Source organism: Cervus canadensis, chromosome 9, assembly GCF_019320065.1.
Source record: "Cervus canadensis isolate Bull #8, Minnesota chromosome 9, ASM1932006v1, whole genome shotgun sequence".
NCBI lineage: Eukaryota > Metazoa > Chordata > Mammalia > Artiodactyla > Cervidae > Cervus > Cervus canadensis.
Window position 1 is genome coordinate 72667544 of NC_057394.1, and position 20731 is coordinate 72688274.

General features: G+C 43.9%; 2 protein-coding genes across 3 annotated transcripts in view; one reads left to right on the forward strand and one right to left on the reverse strand.

Moving 5' to 3' along the window:
* Positions 1–3855: 3855 nt before the first annotated feature.
* LOC122447292 (translation initiation factor IF-2-like) lies at positions 3856–9094 on the reverse strand. The gene is made up of 4 exons (XM_043477800.1): positions 7864–9094; positions 4657–4697; positions 4298–4371; positions 3856–4196 (listed from the first exon to the last, which is right to left on the reverse strand). The coding sequence occupies exons 1-4, from the start codon at positions 9092–9094 to the stop codon at positions 4193–4195; spliced, it is 1350 nt and encodes a 449-aa protein (XP_043333735.1). The 3' UTR covers positions 3856–4192.
* Positions 8427–20731, forward strand: part of SMAD9 (SMAD family member 9) — a 60925-nt gene continuing 48620 nt past the window's right edge. The window contains exon 1 of one of the 2 annotated variants that reach the window (XM_043477401.1): positions 8427–8556. The gene's annotated coding sequence lies outside the window, so the exon portion shown is untranslated. Of the gene's footprint in view, positions 8557–8596; positions 8669–20731 lie in introns of those variants that run through there. The other variant, XM_043477402.1, reaches the window with a different exon arrangement.

A 20731-nucleotide genomic window follows, 5' to 3' on the forward strand; every position in this document is an offset into this window, starting at 1 on the left:
TCAAGTGAATAAACAAATTATTCACTACCAGGTTTCGAGAACCTTTAAGTCACTTAAACAGAACAAGAACAGAACAAGTCCCTTGAACGAGTCACTTGAACAAGAACAGAACAAGTCACTTGAACAGAACAAGGCTTATGCAAGTAGAAATGAGAGAAAACAAACAATGACCTTGAGCATTTACAAGAATTTAAAGTTACAAGCCTTGAGCCAAAAATAAGATCCTTAATGAAACTATAATAAGACAATAAAATAATTTATTGCTGTTTGCAAACTAGTGATAAAAATGTGTTTGAAGCATAGGGGAAATTTCAGGAAAAGTGTCAGTATTTTTTTATGCAACTCACCCTTGAGCACTGTTACAGGTTTCTGGTATGCTTGATATGAAGCACAGGTTCACCTAAGCTAACTGTGTGGCAGACTCGGAGGCACTCTAAGAGAAAACATGTGTCATATATAGGTATCAGACTCGGAGGCACTCTAAGAGAAAACATGTGTCATATATAGGTATGGTTACCCACATTTCAGAAATGAAACAGGCTTAGACCAGTGATTGGCCCATGATCACACAAGTAGCCAGTGTCCTGCTTCTACTAAAATAAAAAAATAGGAAACATACATGGGTGTGATTAAAACTGAAGGCACAGTCTCATTATAATCAGACATCATTATCATTTACTTTCAACCTTCTGACCTGTTCTTACAGAATGTGTATGTATACATGGAGTTTATTTGACTCAAGATTATGTCTGAATGATAACATCTTTCTTGCCATCTATAATGCTGTATCTCTGTGTCACTGTGTATTTCCACTATTCATAGCTGATTCCCCAGTTCTGTTTTCTGTTTTTTTCATTCAGTTACAATAGCCTTGCCTTTTATTTTATTTGTGTGTCTCCACAGCATCCTAAATTGTGATTGTTCAGTAAAGGTTTCCCAAATGGTTAGATAATGCCACCATTACAATTCATTTGCTGAAGCAAAGAATTACATGAATGAAGTTATCCACTTTATCGACAGCTAAATCCCCTGAAGTAGTCTAGTGGGTTGCTTTGTTTTTGTGCAAACTCAAAAGCACCAAATCTACAAACTAATTTTAACATGTCCATCCTATATAGGACTCATTTAGAATTCTCTGATTTTGAATTAAAACTCATTAGCATTTTGATGATCTCAAAAAGCAATACCTTACAGATCTGATCCTTTAGACAATAACTGCTGTTCTACAACCGAACACTACAGTAAAGAATGGTGCCCTCACACCTGCTGACGACAGCAAGGGCTGAGTGAGGATCTAGATGCACACCCTCATGAGGCTAGAATCAGGCACCTGGACACCCTGACCTGGGCGATGTCACAGAAGGCCCAGCGGCGAGCAGGACTTCCACCCCCAACAGCCAACCCTGACTCCGCCAGGGGTGCCTGCACTTGGGCTCCCTCCCTGCTGGGATGGGGTCAGAGGAGGTGCTTCCTCCCATGGCCGAGCAGCAACGAAGCCACCCCACCGCGGTGACAATGAAGACCTGTAGTGAGCAAGAACTCCGACCCCTACCCACGTGTAATAAACAGTCCTCCTTCCTTTGGGTGTCAGTGGGGGCCAAGTGGGGAGCCTATACGTACACCTCCCCCAGCAGTATAACAAGATGGTGCTGCTGCTTCTCAACCAGAGTAGCGTCAGTTAAAACAGAAAGTCTGAATAAGATCCAGAGTCTCACAACATAATAAAAAATGTCCGTGTTTCAAAAGAAAATCACTTGTCGAAACAGGAACCAGAAAAACCTCAACTTGAATGAAAAAAGACAAGAGATGCTGACACAGATCACAGAGATGTTAGGATTCTCTGAAAAGGATTCTACAGCAGCCATGATAAAAATGTTTCCACATAATTACAAACGTGCTTGAAATTAATGGAAAAATTAGAAAGCTTCAGCAGAGAAACAAACTCAGCAAAGAAAACGAAGAGATTGAGGAGAACCAAACGGAAATTTTAGAACTGAATAAAAAGCTTGGTGGATAAGCTCAACAGTAGAATGGGAGTGGCAAAGAAAAGAATCAGTAAACTCAAGATAGCACAATAGAAATTATTCAATCTGATCAAGAGAGAGAAAATAGAATAGTAATTAAAAATGGCTCAGTGAAACTAATAAGATCTAACAGTATTATAAAAAAAAAAAATACTAACTGAAAACTCCTCAAACTTGGCAAAAGGCATAGAATCACAGAATCAGATTCCTTATAGGATAAACCCAAAGAAATCTATACCAAGACACATCATAATTAAACTTTGGAAAACTAAAGACAGAACAAATCTTGAAAGCCACAAAAAAAAAAAAGAAGAAGAAGAAGAAGACAGCGTCCCTGTAATAGGGAAACAATCAGAATGACTGAATTTACCATCAGAGACTATGCTGGTCAGAAGGATGTGGCACACTATTTTTAAAGTACTAAAAATAAGAAACTGTCAATGCAGAATCTCATACTCAGGAAAAAAAAAAAAAAACCAACCTTCAAGTATAAAGGGGAAATAAAAACAATCTCAGATGGTTAGAGAATTGGACACCCACAGACCTACCCTAAAACAATGGCTAAACAGAAAACATCAAAGGACGAAAACTTGGAACCCTAGGAAGGAAGAAAATACATGGTAAGAAGAATACAGATGAATACAAAAGACTTTCCTTCTCTTCAAGAGTTTTATATTATGTTTGATGGTAGAAGCAAACACTATAAAAATCTGATGTGGTTCTAAATGTGTATAGCAAAATTTATAAGACAGTTTATTATAGAGGAGGGAGGGTAAAGGGGCAAGAAACAGAGGTTACAGTCATTGCAATCCCCTAGGCAATCTTCTGACATCACAGCTGGGGAGCTATGACCCACTGCTGGAGAATCAGTAAGTTAAGTGTGCAATTACAGCCCGATCTGTCTTTTTTTAAGATAAAAAGTATTAGCAGAAGGTGACAGGTTCTCATACTGAAGAAGGTAGGGTAAGCGTTTAACCCATTAATATTTTCCACTATGATTACTGTTCTCTTTCCACTAAAGAGAAGAGAGAATCAAGATTACATAAAGAAAGAAATGAATCGAGATTGTAAAATTTAAAATTTTGTTTGGTCAAGTCCCATACAGTTTTGTAATTTCTCAAACACCTGTCCGTTCACCATTGCTGATGATTAAATCAGTGCAGCTGAATTTAGCTGCAGTTACATCACATTCACTTTTTAAAAATGACCATTTCAAAAAAAAATAAAAATGACCATTTCAGAAAACATACTTCCAATAAAAACTGAACCTTATTTACATTTCTTATAGGAAATATATGTCAGATATTGAAATTTCATTAAAAATGTGGTTTCTTGCACATCATTCTTCCCTCTGGATAGACAACAGATGTGGATGGATACTGTTTAGGTGAATCACGAGACATTTTTCCAGTGATGAAAGCTGTGTGCATCACAGTTTTCTTATCTATGAAGTGATAAGACAGAGACAGTACGTGAGCAGCCTCCCCATACGGTTACTGTCAGAATTAAATGAACTGATGCGAGCCTAAGCTTTAAAAAGAAAAGCTTTATGGAAATGTAAGATAACACATATGCACACATCAGAAAGAATATTTTTGTACCTGGTAAATGCAGAATGGCTCAGCAGTGAAGAATCTGCCTACCAATGCAGGAGATGCAGGTTCTATCCCTGGGTCAAGAAGATCCCCTCAAAAAGGAAATGGCAACCCACTCCAGTCTTCTTGCCTGGGAAAACCTATGGACGTAGGAGCCTGGTGTGCTACAGTCCATGGGGTCACAAAGATTCAGACACGACTTAATGACTAAACAATAACAAATGCAGAATAATATCTCGTTTTATTGTTTATGACCTTTGTTCTAAGGTAATATGACTTTTTTTCCCTCCACCCAAACTTTTCTCTTAAAGAGGAAAGCCAAAAGTAATGAATCTATTTTCTTCTATGCTTAACTATTTTCAATAGAGGCCTTAAAAGTAGACTAAGGCTCACCAAACAATATGCAGTATGATAGAAGCACAGACATGATTAAGATCCTTTATGAATCTTAAATTCTGTATGAACATGAAACATTATATTTGTACAGAAAATGCTTTCAGAGATGTTCTTTTATTCTCATTTAAAGAGTTTTGAATATCTCTTCTATTTCTCCCGGATTCATTCCGTCAGAAGTCATCTATAAATTAAAAATAAAGAGCAATGTGTGGGTCAAACAGTATAAACTTTATCAAGCCCTTATAAAAAAGAAAATGCCACAGAGCATGGCATAAAGTCAACCTGCTGATAAACACCAGGGAGAAACTTGCATCTTCCAGCCAGGCATCTTGCTGGTCTAGTGGTCTCAGCCTGTCCTTTAAAATAGAAAGGGAGAGACTTTTCCTCATCAATTTCAGTTAAATGCAAAAACTTGACTTGAAGGGTTTGGTTAAAGGGATGGCATTAGGAGGTGGAGCCTTTGGGGATGATTTGGTTTAGATAAGGTCACGAGGGAACCTGAGGTCACATGGGAAGCCCCCATGACACAGTCAGTGTCCTTACAAAAGAGAAAGAGAGGAGAGCTTGCTCTCTTGGGCACATGAGGATATAACGCAAAGACAGCCATGTGCAAACAAGGAAGAAGGGTTCTCACCACACACCGAGTCTGCCAACACCTTGATCTTGGACCTCCAGAACTGTGCTGTGAGAAATAGATTTCAGTTGGTTAAGATACCCGTGCTTAGTAGCAAAACTCAACCATAATTCTGTGATGCCTTAGGATATTGCCTTCTATTTCAGAACATATTCACAAAGTTTCCAAATCAAAACTAAATTTATCTTCATCTTAAAAACAAACTCCTGCTATTCAAAAAGAATGGGATCCCATAGAGTTGTGGAGAGATCAGATGCCACAAAATTAAGCACCACCCCTCACAACCCACAAAAATGATACTGAAATAAGTAGATGATATTTAAATGAAAAAGTCATTAAAACTGGTTTGGAGTGTATGCTGCATATACCATCAAATAATTAACTTCTACATAAAAATAAGAATAAACCTTATCCTTACTCTACAGGTAAGTTTTGTGAACCATATGACTCTCCACATCCTTCAACATGCCCACCGCTTCCCCAAAATGACCGTGAATCACCCCTACCTTCACCCCTCAACACACACACAAATACGCAATTATTGTTAGATTTTCAAAAAGAAGATCAGAGGCAGGCATTGGTACAACAGAAGTACAAAGTAGGATCTCTGCATCTATGGTTTACTGCAGACTTTCACAGCCTTGCACTGTGCTGGGCATATGACAAGTGAAAAGAATGAGCCTTCTCATGGGTGAGGGGGCTACCCTTCCTACCACCAGTTTATGGGCTGCAGCAGCTCACGTTCTGCCAAGTTCTTGTAATTCAGAAAAGAGAGGGGGGCTTCATTTTGCCGTGGTTTTCAGGTTTTGAACCAAAATCTTACTGGCATTTCTACCAAATCACAACCCGTGACTGAATGACCCATGAATCCTGTAGTGTAGTTTTTTGGTGGAAGTTGTAACGTGCGTGTGTGCTTATCCAGTTGTGTCTGACTCCTTGTGATCCCATGGACCGTAACCCATCAAGCTCCTCTGTCCGTGGAATTTTCCAGGCCAGAATACTGGAATGGGCTGCCATGCCTTCCTCCAGGTGATCTTCCCAAACCAGGGATCCAATCCGCGTCTCCTGTGTCACCTGCTCTAACCAGCAATACAATTGCAGCCAATCAAAAACTCAAGAGGGGAAAAACAGTGTTTAGATTTTCTATTGCAAGAATATTCAGCTTCTGAAAAATGGGGTGTCAACTCTGAGCCTTCCTTCCCAGAGTCGGCATTTTCTCCTTGGAAATCAGATCTGATTGTTCAGGGGGTCTAAAGGATTAACCTGCTCTCCTAGGTTTAGGGGATACATGACAGGCATGGAATAAGTGACAGGATAACTTCTGCATGCCAAAATTTCTTGGCATGTAAATGAGAATGTACAGAAAACACAAACTACACACCCTCAAAGAATCTGCAGAAGCAAGCCCTGCCAAGAGCGCAGAGAACTCGGGGAACCTACAAAGACTGTGCTGGGAGCCTGAGCCAGCACCGCGGAGGTTACTGTTGATTGCTCTGCGCTGAGTCCTCTGCATTGTCTAATGCACCTAAGGGAAGGAAACAGTGGCTGGGTCATTTCTTAACAAGATTAAAAAAACCAACAAACTACAGGATATCAATTCTGAGCATCTAATTAGTTTACCTACAATAAAATGCCCAGGAAATGCAATTGGTAGCAGTCCAAAGGTTTCCTGAACTTTCACACCCAGAGCGATCTCAAACTTAACACCTAGTCTGGAGCACAGGTGTATAAAGATGATTCAAATGCGAACACAAATGCTGTTTTACACAGGGTCGTTGCTCAGCGGGCAACAGTGTGATAATGCAAGCATGGCATCTGCCACAGGAAGAAAGTGCAGTGCTTTGAGGACAAGAAAAGGCAGTTCACATGAAAAGATGCTAGACATCACTCATTATCAGAGAAATGCAAATCAAAGCCACAAGGAGGTACCATTACACACCAGTCAGAATGGCTGCTATCCAAAAGTCTACAAGCAATAAATGCTGGAGAGGGTGTGGAGAAAAGGGAACCCTCTTACACTGTTGGTGGGAATGCAAACTAGTACAGCCGCTATGGAGAAGAGTGTGGAGATTCCTTAAAAAAACTGGAAATAGAACTGCCATATGACCCAGCAATCCTGCTGCTGGGCATACACACTGAGGAAACCAAAACTGAAAGAGACACATGCACCCTAATGTTCATTGCAGCACTGTTTATAATAGCCAGGACATGGAAGCAAGCTAGATGCCCATCAGCAGATGAATGGATAAGATAGCTGTGGTACATATACACAATGGAATATTACTCAGCCATTAAAAAGAATACATTTGAATCAGTTCTAATGAAGTGGATGAAACTGGAGCCTATTATACAGAGTGAAATAAGCCAGAAAGAAAAACACCAATACAGTATACTAACGCATATATATGGAATTTAGAAAGATGGTAACAATAACCCTGTATGCGAGACAGGAAAAGAGACACAGATGTACTGAACAGTCTTTTGGACTCTGTGGGAGAAGGCGAGGGTGGGATGATATGGGAGAATGGCATTGAAACATGTAAGTTATCATATGTGAAACAAATTGCCAGTCCAGGTTCGATGCATGAGACAGGGTGTTTGGGGCTGGTACACTGGGATGACCCAGAGGGATGGGATGGGGAGGGAGGTGGGAGGGTGGTTCGGGATGGGGAACACATGTACACCCACGGCAGATTCAAGTCAATGTATGGCAAAACCAATATAATGTTGTAAAGTAAAATTAATTAAGTAAAAAAAAAAAAAGAAAAGGCAGTTCAATTCACGGCCTTGCGTTTCACGGGTATCAGGTCCTTCTGGAGGACCAATTTTCCTACATACAGAAGCAAACTGAATACTGTCCCTTGTGGCTTTATTATCCTTTCTAGTATTCTTTCATCCCTGCAGTAAATGCCTTTTCTATGAAGAACCGCTGGCTGATGGGGGTCAAAGGCCATCAGTAAGCTGGTGGCATTTCTTACACATGTTCTGAGCGGGTTCGAGGGGCCCACAGCCGCCTCCAAAGGCAGGCTATCCAGGGGGATAGGCGGCCGTGAGCAAGGAAGGTTGTCCATTAACGCTGCTCGGTGCCCATAAGGTTGTATCTTTATTAGATTAGATAACAGTATATATTATAGGCTAGGCTGTTAAGCAAATAAATACGGGTAAGGAAACGACAACCCACAAAATTACATGGCTAGTTTTAACCACCACTCACCACTCTGTGTGAGTCGATTTTCATCCGCTTGTGCAGGAGCAAACCAGTTACTCTGGCGCTGTCGGCTGGGGGTAATGACCCCCTTCACTCTTGCAAAGCAAGTAAGAGACAAACAGCAAGGAACAGCCACCCTCGGGGCCCAGAAACACGTCGGGAAGAGCCACTTGGTGGGGGCGGCGGTTTCCAAACCGATTTGTCGGTCCCACACCTCGAGTTCTGGAAACGGTCCTCCGGCCTCGGGCTCCAGGTGGGGAGGCAGGACGTCTCCGGGAATCCGGCGAGGTGCCCCCGCCGCTCTGCCGAGGGGGTCGAGCCGCGGGCGAGGGGAGTCGGGTCTCACCGGAGGACGGGGACGCCGCCCGGGGGGCCGGGAGACCCCTCTCCGGGGCGTCCCCGAGGCGCCCCCGCCGCGGGCTTCCGCGCACGTGGCCGCGGGGCGGGCCGCGCTCCCCCTCCTCGCGGGCTCCCCGAGCGGCTCCGGGCGCGCGGCGGCGGGCGGGGGCGGACCCGCGAGCAGGGCTCCTGGCGGCTTTCCAGGTCGGCGCACTAATACGGGCGATGAGGCTTCGCGGCTCCAGTCTGACTGACGCCGGCTGGGGCCGCCGCCGCCGCCGCCGCTGCAGCCGCTGTCTCGGTCCCCGCCGCCGCCGCCGCCGCCGGGCCCTGCAGGCGCTGGGCGCGCGCAGCCAGGCAGTGAGTGCAGCCGCTCCGAGCGGGCGGCCGGGGGACCCACCTCGGGGCGGGGGGCGGCCAGACCTCCGTGGGTGGGTGGGGGGGGGGGCGATGAGTAGCAGCGCGGGGACAGGTAAGAGATGCCCTCCCCGGCGCGCGCCGGGCGTGTGCGTGTCTGGACGCGTGTGCAGCGAAGTTTTTCTTCCACGGGGAAGGGTCTGGCGTGTGGCCGGGCCCTTTGTGCTCCCCGTCCCTGTATCTCCTTGGTGGGGCCTGTCTGGGGTGGGGCGGGAGGGGACGGCTCCGGGGAGCCGGCCGCGCGGGCCGCCGGCACCGGGGACCTGTCAGCGGAGGCTCGGCCCGCCGGTGTGCGGGCTGTGGCCCGGGGCGGGGGCCGGGGTGCGCGCTTGCCCTGCGTGCCCCCCAGCCCTTCCCGCCCCCGGCCCGGGGCTGGGTACCGCACCGAGGACAGGCTCCGTGGAGACCCAGACTCGCAGCTGAGTAACCGTTTGCCGTGGCCGGAGGGCTTGGGGAGGACACTGGAGAAAGCGGGGTGCATGCAGGGCAGCGAATGTGACTCAGCTGGCCTCCCCGGCCTCCTGTCTCAGAAGGTTTTTACTCTGCTTACCTTTGAGGCACGCGAAATGAGCAGGGGGAAAAAAAAGTTAGGAATGTTGTTCAAGTGTCTCTAGGCTAAGCTTGGATTGTGCTGGGAGCCGGGGTGTTTGTCTTTTTCCTGCGCCTGCCGCTCGGTGCCAAGGCTCCGCAGAGGGGAGGGGGGCGAGGTGGGGAACAGATACAGGAGACTCAGTGACGCCAGCATTGTGATGGGAAGGAGGGGGTGCATTTTTATGGATGGCTAATCGCTGACAAGTCTTCCCGTTACTATTCCTTCCTCCTCCCACCCTTGACAGTGGAAATTTGAAATGATGGTTTAGAAATACTCCGTTGACTTGTTTCTGGGCGGGAACTGGGTACTCGTGAGAAATCACCTACAAATGAGGTAAAATCGAGTTTGGGAATGAAATTGCACGTCAGTTCTTTACCCAGTAATTCACAGTCGGATACACACCCACAGGTCACTGTGGATGGCTTTGAACGGATCCAGTTTACAAGTACCATTTTCTGTGGCTTGCCAGATTTCTCGGATGATCTTTTGGAAGGGTTGCCGAACAGGAATGATAGATGGCTGTAAAGTCATAAGGCACTTAATAATGCTAGCTCCTTGGCCATAACTGAGCCAGGCATTTGAGGCATCCTTCTGGGTGAGTGATAAGTTAATCCTACAGCGTGTCTTCTGCCTTGGGATTCCTGTCGCTGTGAGGGAATGCCATTGGACGTTTACATTGTAGAAATAGTGATCTACATTTAAAAAGGAAGTAAAAGTAAAACCCAAACACATTCTCCTAACTCCAGATAGACAGTTCAATTAGTAAGTGTCCCTGTGTTTGTAGGAAACCATGAGCAAGATTTTGGACCGCTTTCACGTTTGTGGTTATCCAAGAAGGACGCTGCAGATAAGAAAATGATGTAATCATTTATAAATAAGGAGCGTTTAAAATATATTATGATAGAAGTTGCAAATAACGTATCAGAAAAGAAACTTTTATTGGCAATGATCGCCTTCATTGATGGCAAGACAACTGTCTTTAGCGGACAGCCTTCAGCCTGTTAATCTATTCTGACACAACCAACTCCCATTTTTATGCTTGACTGGCCATCTTTGTCAGAGCTGTTTTTTGCTTGGGCTCTTTGGTTTCAAGCTACGTTTAAGAGAATGCCAACATACTCTTGATCTGAGCAAACTCCTTTTTATCAGCACAGAGTTTACTAAAAATCAAAGATACAAACAAATTTTAGGCTAAACCTCTAAACACTTCACAATTCTCACATCTTTGTTATCTGTTAAAGTCAGCGTGAACTATTTGACTTTGCTTCTTTAAAAATTTTCTTTTTTTAATATATTTCCACTTAATGAGTAATCAGAAAATATTCACAAATGTCAACTACTACTCTCTGGTTGCCCAAGACCATGGGATGAGACAGAAAGGTTTTTCTTGTTAATGAAACATTGCCAAGGATTCTAGAAGTAATAAACAACTGGTAAATTTGTTTATCCTTTCTAATCATGTGGTCAGTTGGAGGAGGAAAAAAATCCAGAAATTATTTCATAAAGATTAAAATAGTCAATTTCAATTTTACAAACAATTTCATTCTTTTTAATGAGAGTGCAATTTCCTTTGCCGTATTTGAAGAGTTGGTATTTAATAAGTGGTCACCATAGCACTTAGGCAACTAACTAGTTTATATGTGACATCCCCTCTGCAATAAATAAAACAGCAATTTCATCATGTTTGGCTTAAGTATGTTGGAAATAATACACAAAATGTACTCTGATATAAGGGAAGCTAAAAGTTATGAAAATGAAGAAGTGGTTTTTCTTAAATTTGGAAAACATACTACCTTGAATTTTAAAGCTCTAACAAGGCATAGTGCAAATTTTCTGCTCACCACGTCTAACATTTAGTGAGAAATTCAGAAGCGGGGAATAGTCTGGAATCGAAAGCATGAGTCTCTTCAAATAGTTGTGATTCTAGGCTGTTGGATTTATATTTCCTTGGATACTGTTGCCAGTGAGTTGAAAAGTTATTCTAAAAGGGGGAAAAAAGCAAACAGTAAATTCGTGAGTGATTTTAACAGTATGAGCACGTTAGAACATTAACCTAGTGAACTGTTCATGACAAGAGTAGGGGCATAACAACAACAATAAATATCTTTTGGATATAAACTAGCCTTTAAAAATAAATATTCCTATAAATTATGTCTCTCAAGAAACATGGGGTAACTAGAGTTAAGATTTCAAGATGTTTGTTAGCATTAGAAACCATCAGACCCATAGAAGCTGAGTGTTCTTGCCAGTGGCCCACAGCCTGACACTTGCCACCCCAAACCATCTGAACAGCACCCACTACTCTCTGTGTCTGCCTTGAGCTGACCCCTGACCAATTTCCAGGCTTCTCTTCTCACTCCTTCCATATTTTATGCTGCAATTGAAATAAAGAATTGTGGTTTCCCCTGCTTATTACCCTGGCTTTCGTCTCCTCTGCACGTGTCCTCACGCCAAGGCCTAGAATGCCTTCCTCTGCTTCCCCACCTCTCACCAGATCCACAGGCCTGCCAGCACCTTCCTCATCTTTTACAGTCCTGTCTAGGTGTGTCCTCAGATGCCCCTGGTCGCAGGTGTGTCCTCCTTTGAGCATCTAATGGCCCTTGGCACTTTGCATCCTTGCATCTTGTCTCTTAGTGAATTCCTCATTTGCTAATTTCTTTTTTCTCCTCAGACAGTCCTGTCAAAACTCTGTGAAGGAAAGGACCTTGTTCTGTCTATCTTTTCCATTTGTTTCATGCCGACTACCGTACCCTGTCTAGTGCTTGGTCAATAAATATGAATTCAGTGGCACGTCTTTCACTGAACCCATGGTCTGAAATAAAATCTGTAAAGGAGTTTCCCCTGAATGATAGGTGTTACTGGTCCGTCTTTCAGGAAGCCAGTGTTGAGCTGGAGCTGAGGACTGAGGACCGTGGAAAGTGACCCCAGCCCCCACCCCTGCCCAGTGGAACCTCTTTCTCCTGAATATTGTGGTTGAGCGTTAGAGTCAGGAAAGCTTCTATGATACTCTTATTGCATTAGCAATTTTCCATATCAGATTCACTACATACACAATGGAAACCATTTAGCAAAGAAAAACCCAGATTTTTAATGTGATACGGCTACCACAATGAAACCCTAATTCGATTCCCCAGAAAATTGCTAACACAATATGCCGACCCCCTTCCCCCCGCAGCAGTAGCCACAGAAAAACTGATACTGTTTTTAGTGTATGTGTTTCAAACTCTGCTCACAAAAGAAGCCAACTGCTGCTGAGATGAGCTTCTGTTTTGGTCAGGTTGGGTGTAGAAGGGGTCTCGTCAGTCTCATCAGAAGACCTGAGTCCCCCTTCTGTGCCTTACTCATTACATTACCAAAAGATACTAAACCCCGTCTTAGCATGCATCACATGCTGTTTAGTGGTTCAGAATGAACAGAGTTAATATAATGTAAAAAAATACAATTTGTATGTAAATATCATGCCTATATAATATAGCTGATTATACGGTTTTAACTGGGAAGTCTAATGAACTCAAAAACAGTTTTCTAAACTCAAGAAACTCTGAAATAAAGTTTAAATGCAAAATTTAAAGTGAAAATGCATGAATATTAAGATACAGATGATCGAAGAGCTGTTGGTTCTCACGCTTCATTCCCTAAACCATATTTAATTCAAAGACAAAACTTTAATCCATGAAATCAGTGTAAAGGAGTTCTCCAAAGTTCTGATTCTTCCAAAAAGACAGCTTTTATTTTCTTTTTTTTGGGGGGGGGGCTAAATACTAAATATCAAAATCATTCTCTCTCTCCCTTCTGATTATCTGATATCACTGGTGGGGATTATTCTTATATATGAAATTTCCCTTAGGGAAATTTAATATTTCATATCTGATGACTTCCTTTTCCCCCCCTTTGTCACATTTACCTTTGAGGAGCCGCACATAGGAAATGTGTATTCCTCAATCACGCAGTGGGTTTAGAGCTTCAGTTGTGCAAAGCTGTCTCTGTTTACAAACACTGGGGTTATCAGGGATGGCCATCTAGTTTCCTTCCCACTAGACAGATAAGAGGTCACATGTGCTCTAGGGGCCACCCAGATGTGTTGACGGCCTTGGGGATTCTTCTTGAAGCAAATGAGGGGGTTTGGAAGTGGTGGAGGTGTCAATACTCTGAAGGATCAACAGCTTCACCTGAGGCTTCACCTGATCGATTCTGAGAGCACCTCCCAAGCCAGGCGGGCGGTGGGGGGCTCCTGCCTTCACAAACCCTACTTAACCCTTGAGATATCTTCTTCCATGTAGCCTAATATTTTTCATTTTTTAATCTGTTAAACTGCTTGGAAGCTGATCGATTGTAGATTTGCTCTAGTTAATGTGTGTGTGTGTGAGTTTGTTTTTAGAAAGTGCAGTCCATTGTGAAATAGGTATTTGAGGCAGTTTATCAAAAACCTGGAAGGATTTTGTCCCAAGCACTTACGGGCTTTGGAAGGTTTAGAGCATATTTGCAGATTTTTTTTTCTTAAGGAGAGGGTGATGAATAGCAGAGTTCATCTAAAGTGGTACAAGTTGCTTTCTGAGTTGTTTAGTTGTTAAGTCACGTCCAACTCTTTGTGACCCCATGGACTATAGCCTGCCATGCTCCTCTGTCCATAGGTTTTCCCAGGCAAGAGTACTGGAGTGGGTTGCCATTTCCTTCTCCAGGGGATCTTCCTGACCCACGGGTCGAACTCATGTCTCCCGTATTGGCTGGCTGGCTGGCAGGTTCTTCACTGCTGAGCCACCAGGGAAGCCCTGCTTTCTGAGCACTATCTAATTTAATTGACTTGGCAGTACCACATTTCAGAAGACAACTCAGAAAAAGATGACAAATTCCATCAGAATTCTCCATCTCTTGGTAGACTCTTTAACATCTCCTATTAATCACACTTCATTATAAATCCATTCATTCATCTTGCCTTTTTATTTGCTAAGCATCACACTTGACAGAATTGGAGTTCTGTAGGAAGAGGAAGGAGAAAGAGTAGGTCATTTAAAAGTTGGTGCATTAGGACAGTTGCGAGGGTTGGAGGTACCTGAGCTTGGGGAGAGGGTGCGGCAGAAAGCAGGTCGGCAGATGCCCACGGTGGACATCAGCTATTTGGGTGAGTTTTAGCAGAATTAGAGGCCACCTGTACCAGGAGTTCAGGTGAATATTCATTGGAAGGACTGATGCTGAAGCTGAAACTCCAATACTTTGGCCACCTGGTGTGAAGAACTGACTCATTGGAAAAGACCCTGATGCTGGGCAAGATTGAGGGCAGGAGGAGACGGGGACAACAGAGGATGAGATGGTTGGATGGCATCACCGACTTGATGGACATGAGTTTGAGCAAGCTGCGGAGTTGATGATGGACAGGGAAGCCTGGCGTGCTGCAGTCCATGGGGTTGCAAAGAGTCAGACACAACTGAGCGACTGAACTGAATTGTACCAGGAGTGGAGAGCTTCTTGGTAGGCTGGCCAGCAAATTTATCATCTATCAGGACATTGTTTCTCTGGGAAAAGAAATTCCAGTTTTCCAGTGACCACACAGAAATGAATATGACTTGTTTGTAAAGTGGGACCGCCAGGGGTTAAAGACATGAGTGATTATCATTAATGATATGAGTGATTATTAGAAGCCAATGAATGTGAAAAATGAGAAAATGTGTGAAGTTAAAAGGATATGCGGTCCCAAGTGCTTTTCTTTCCCTTGTTGATACCTTTATATCATTCTTGCCCTATCTCCTAGTGAAGTGAAGTGAAAGTCACTTAGTCGTGTCCAACTCTTTATGACCCCATGGAATACACAGTCCATGGAATTCTCCAGGCCAGAATACTGGAGTGGGTACCTTTTCCCTTCTCCAGGGGATCTTCCCGTCCCAGGAATCAAACTGGGGTCTTCTGCATTGCAAGTGGATTCTTTACCAGCTGAGCTACCAGGGGAAAATCCATTTCTATTTCCTAGGGGTAGTTGGATTTCATTTTTAGGAGCAAAAGTTCGATGTGATGTTTGTCAAAGACAAACCCTTGTGTACATACATGCTTTCCTTTAGGATTTATTATTTATTATGTGTTTCCCAAGGCAGTTGTTAGGTGTTGGATGCTTGCAAACAGTGACAGATTGGTGCCTGGGTGTTATTTCAAAGGAGTGTTACCTTCTTTGTGTGATAATTGAACTAAATTGACTGCAAACAGCCATTAAATTTTTTTTTTTAAATACTGTATTATGTTTTGGGGTCTTCTTAAAATGTGATTTTGTGGCTGTAAAAGTTGCTCTGGAAAGTGGGACTGACACATTTGGTCATTCATTCAATGTTATTTACTCTATGCCTTTTGTACCTATACTGCCTGTGAGGCCCCAAACCAGGCCCTTGGGACCATATAAAAAGGTAACCACATAGAGTAGCATAACAAAGTGAAACTCTGGTCTCCAGGATTTCTTAGCCTAATTAAGAGAGAGAGAGGTCAGGAAAGCAAATATCAAAATGTTTACCCGAGATTTTTATACCAAAAATTGTCATCTGATTTTTGTATTCTGATTTCTCTCTTTTTTTTTTCTGGCTAAAATTCCGTTTTAACTGTGTGTGAATTTTGAGTCATTCTTGACAAGGATAATTAGGACCATATTATGGTCCTTTACAGTCCAAAGCCCCATATAAATAAAGAAGGCTGAGCGCCGAAGAATTGATGCTTTTGAACTGTGGTGTTGGAGAATACTCTTGAAGAGTCCCTTGGACTGCAAGGAGATCCAACCAGTCCCTCCTAAAGGAAATCAATCCTGAATATTCATTGGAAGGACTGATGCTGAAGCTGAAACTCCAGTCCTTTGGCCACCTGATGCAAAGAGCTGACTTGTTGGAAAAGACCCTGATGCTGGGAAAGATTGAAGGCAGGAGGAGAAGGAGACGACAGAGAACAAGATGGTTGGATGGCATCACCGACTCCATGGACGTGAGTTTCAGCAAGCTCTGGGAGATGGTGAAGAACAGGGAAACCTGGCCTGCTGCAGGCCATGGGGTCACAAAGAGTCGGACACGACTGAGCGACTGAACGGCAACAAAGGACTGTAAGCAGAGATGAAATAGAAGCATCGTGGGAATAGTGATGCTGTCGGCAAGTCCCTGTGAAAATCTCAGGATGCTGAGGGCATCCCTGGGCCAGGAATTGCACCCCTGTGTCTTTCAGGAAAGGGAAACTTTACCGCTCTGATTTCCCCCATTATCCTCTGCTGTCTCAAGAGGGAGTTTGCATGGCCCCTCCTATAGGAAACCTTCCTCAGTCCTTTTAATAACAGTTATAATAATGCACCTGTCACCTGTCTGATGACAGTGTGTTTAGATTTCTCTCTCTCCCTCTGAAGACTGTAATATCGTAGAGGAAAGGTACCACGTTTTTATCTTGAGATGCTCAGCGCCTGGCACCATGTCTGGTTCCTCATCACTGTTTGATAAATTTAGTTCTTCCTTTGACCTTGACCTTGTCCTTTTCTTTTCCCCTAAGATAGAGTAAAAGAAGAAAGCATTTGGGTTTTAATCTCTAGGCACAAGAGAACGATTCCATTTTAACCTTTGGTCAAAAGAGAAGTACTGAAGTGTTTGAACAGGAGAATCACATACTCAAAGGGGTTTGAAGGAAGGTGAAGACCAGTTGTAGAGGCATGATGCGTGTGAATTAGCCCACATTAGGACCCGATGAAGCTGATGAGTTGGTTGGGCCATTAAAAATCTGCCTTTCCCCAAACTTCAATGCATAACACACCTCATTAGTGATTCTCCTCTATTGGTTTTTAGTCTCATCCTTCAGGCAGCCTGTGGCTAGGAAACTCAACTTCCCACAATACGCACACATCAATAAAAGGTTTTAAATTTCCCACGCATCATTATTAAAAACACTTGAAATTATCTTCACAGCCACTGAACACTTTGTGAGTATTCAAGTACAGGTTGATGTTCTCTGTAACATCACCTTAAGCAGACAGACCATTAAACAGAACAGGAAGGAGGGAATGCATTCTATAACTTTGCCTTTTGGAAGAATTTATTGTATCACATCAACAAAGCAATAGGCATCAGGTCAGTAGTTGGAGAAGGAAATGGCAACCCACTCCAGTACTCTTGCCTGGAAAATCCATGGACGGAGGAGCCTGGTAGGCTACAGGCCAAAGGGTCACAAAGAGTCGGACACTGAGCGACTTCACGTTCTCTTTCAGCAGTTAGACTAATACCATAGGGCCTAATAATAAAATAGTTACTATTAGTGATGAAACTGCAATTTACCTTCACACATGCAACGTTTGTTGCAGTACAGACCTGGCGTTAGGCTGTCCAGACCACAGCCTGTGCCCTTTAGAAGGAGCTTGGCATCTCTGGGGAAAACAAGGAACAAATAAGGTGTCAGGAGTGAAGGTCAGTGCCAGGTAGGGGGGAAGCCCAGCGCTGTGGAGGCTGATCCATGCTAGGGGCTGGGTCTCAGGGATGGTTTCCAGGAAGTCTTCCAGCTCCATCTTTAGTGAGGAGCAGAAGGCGGCTACATACAGGCCTCCTGGGGAGAGGGGAGGGAGTCAAGGGCAAAGGACTGCAGGATTGATGAGGCTGGGAACGTCACTGGGGAGGCCAGATTGTGAAGAGCCTGGTTTGAAACAGAATGCCAAAAGCATCAAATCACACCCAACCCCACAGTAATATTTACTGTTATGTTTTTATATAAAATAAGTACATACGCACTGAGAGGAGAAATTTGGATAAAACTCTTTTTAAGAGCCAACTCATTGAAAAAGACTGATGCTGGGAAAGATTGAGGGCAGGAGGAGAAGAGGTCAACAGAGGATGAGATGATTGGATGGCATCACCGACTCAATGGACATGAGTTTCAGCAGACTCCAGGAGGAGATAGTGAAGGACAGGGAAGCCTGTCCTTCAGCGGTGCTGCAGTCCATGGGGTTGCAGAGTCAGGTATGACTGAGCGACTGAACAAGAAATTTTAAAGCACAAAGCAGTTTTAATCTCCACCGCTGTAGACAGTTCCCGGCCATTTGGCTGCAGACTCACAGCAGGGTGTCACTCTGGTCTGGGAAGGACATTCCCTGAGGGCCCCACGGGGAGGGGGCTCTCGGGGGTGGGATGCTGGTGGGGGACATGACAGCTGCCTGGAGCAATTCGGACTCACTGAGGACGTCTGGGACGGGACTTACTCAGTAGGGCGTGGCAGGGCCCAGCGCTGGATCTGGTGACCTGTGGATCCAGGAAGAGGGAGGGATAGAATTTCTGGAGGACTGTTCAGGGTCAAGGGTGGCTCCTGGTTCCTAGTCTGGGCTAGTGGTTAGAGAGTGGTGCTCCCAGCAGGGAGAAAAACAGCACTTTAAGAGACCTTAAGAGGGTCTGATTCTCTCTCTCTCTCTTTTTTAACATTAGCTTTATTTTTAGAACAGTTTTAGATTTAGTCGCTAACTCGTGTCCGACTCTTACGGTGCCATGGACTGTAGCCCGCCAAGCTCCTCTGTCCATGGGATTTTCCAGGCAAGAATACTGGAGTGAGTTGCTATTTCCTTCTCCAGGGGATCTTCCCAACCCAGGAATCGAATTGGGGTCACCTGCATTGCAGGCAGATTCTTTACCAACTGAGCTATCAAGGAAGCCCAGGAGCAGTTTTAGGTTCACAGCAAAACTGAGTGAAAATTGCAGAGATTTACCATCTATATCTGCTTGCACAGCCTCCACACTGCTGATGTCCTGCACTGGAGCGGGTACATTATTACCCCAAGACCACAGTTTACATCCGGGTTCACGCTTAGTGTTGTGTATTCTATGTGTTTAGACAAAAGTGTAATGACCTGCCTCCACCAGGGTCCTCCCCTACTGAACAGTCTCACTGCGCTTTAGGGAATCCTGTGTTCTGCTTGTCACTTCCTCTCTCCAGCACCTGGAATAGATCCCATTTCTGCATTTGGATATACTGCTCTGGGGGATTCTGGAGTCAGCAGTGTGTGTGTGTGAAAGTGGTTCAGTTGTGTCCGACTCTGCGACCCTGCGGATTATAGCTTGCCAGGCTCCTCTGTCCATGGGATTCTCCAGGCAAGAATACCGAATACCAGAGCCGGTTGCCATTCCCTTCTCCAGGGGATCTTCCTAACCCAGAGATCAAACCTAGGTCTCTTGCATTGCAGGCAGATTCTTTACCGTCTGAGCCACCAGAGAGTTAGTGGTAGTCATGTATTAATTTTTTTAAAACTCGTTTTTGAGTCAGCAGGCCCTTTCATCATGGAAGCCTCGGGAAGTAAATGTGAGTGAAGCAGGCCTGCCCTGCTCTGGCGGAGGTGGCATCCAGAATCCTGAGGAACCCCCTTGGAAACTGCACATAAGCAGCTCTGCAGCTCAGAGGAGGGGCTGGTTGTTCCCAGATGCATTGACCTCAAACTCTTGGGCTTTTAGAGATCTGGTGTCTGTTCTTAATAGATTTTTTTGGTTTGTTTTTTGTTGTTGTTTTAGTTTTTGCTTGTTTGCTTTGGTCCCCTTCCTCGGGGTCACGCTGCCAGCTTTGATTTCACTTTGCTGTCCTACCTGCTGGTAGCACCTCATCTTATCCATTTGCAGTTCTGATTCGCTGTAAGCTTGGGAGTCCTAGAAACATGCTCGTTTAAACCGGGTGGAGAATAGTGGTGAATAGATCCTGCATGATCTTTTTTTTGTGCAGGCTTGATGACACATTTGTTTTGGCAGGCAGGCCTCTGTTTTTGCTTGTTGCTGCTTCTCAGTTATGTTTTGTACAAAAGCAATCACTGTATAGTCAGATTTTGTGCAGATTTCACTCCGTCTCTGTCAGGGTCCGTCTGTCTTCTCACCTTCCCTCTCCGTCTGATCCTGGAATTATATGAAAAGTATATATTATTGGCTCAAAAGTCTCTATCCACCAACTCCACTGGGTGAATAATAGCAGTTGAAGCTGGTTAGGAAGGAAATGATGTCATAATTTTTTTTTTTTGGCTGTGTTGGGTCTTAGTTGTAGCTAAGACTGCTACAACTTGGGCTGCGTGTGGGATCTTTAGTTGCAGCATGTGGGATCTAATTCCCTGATCAGGGATCAAATCTGGGCCCTCTTCATTGGGAGCACAAAGTCTTAACCACTGGATTACCAAGGAAGTCCAAATGCCATAAATTTAATTCCTAATGAAATCCTGATATGAGATAGTAGAGATAGTATTTTTATGTGAACATTTATCTTCCCTTCGACTTTTTTCCATTTCTTTGTCTCAGATCCATTTCTTAGATTTTCTTTCCTTTCCCCCCCATCTTTTGGACACCCTTTATTTCTACAATGAGGTATGTAGAACAAATAAGCAGAAGTATAACTGTTAATATAATAATAAAGAGTGTCCTTATATAGTTTGCAGTTTTCAGATTGCTTTTGTTCACACATCCTCTTAGTATGAAAGGTAAAGCTTATTGTTTCAGTTTTACAGAGGAGAAAAATGAGATCAAAGTGGTTAATTATTTAAAGGTCCCAGTTAGTTAGCAGTGGAGCTAGCATTCAGAT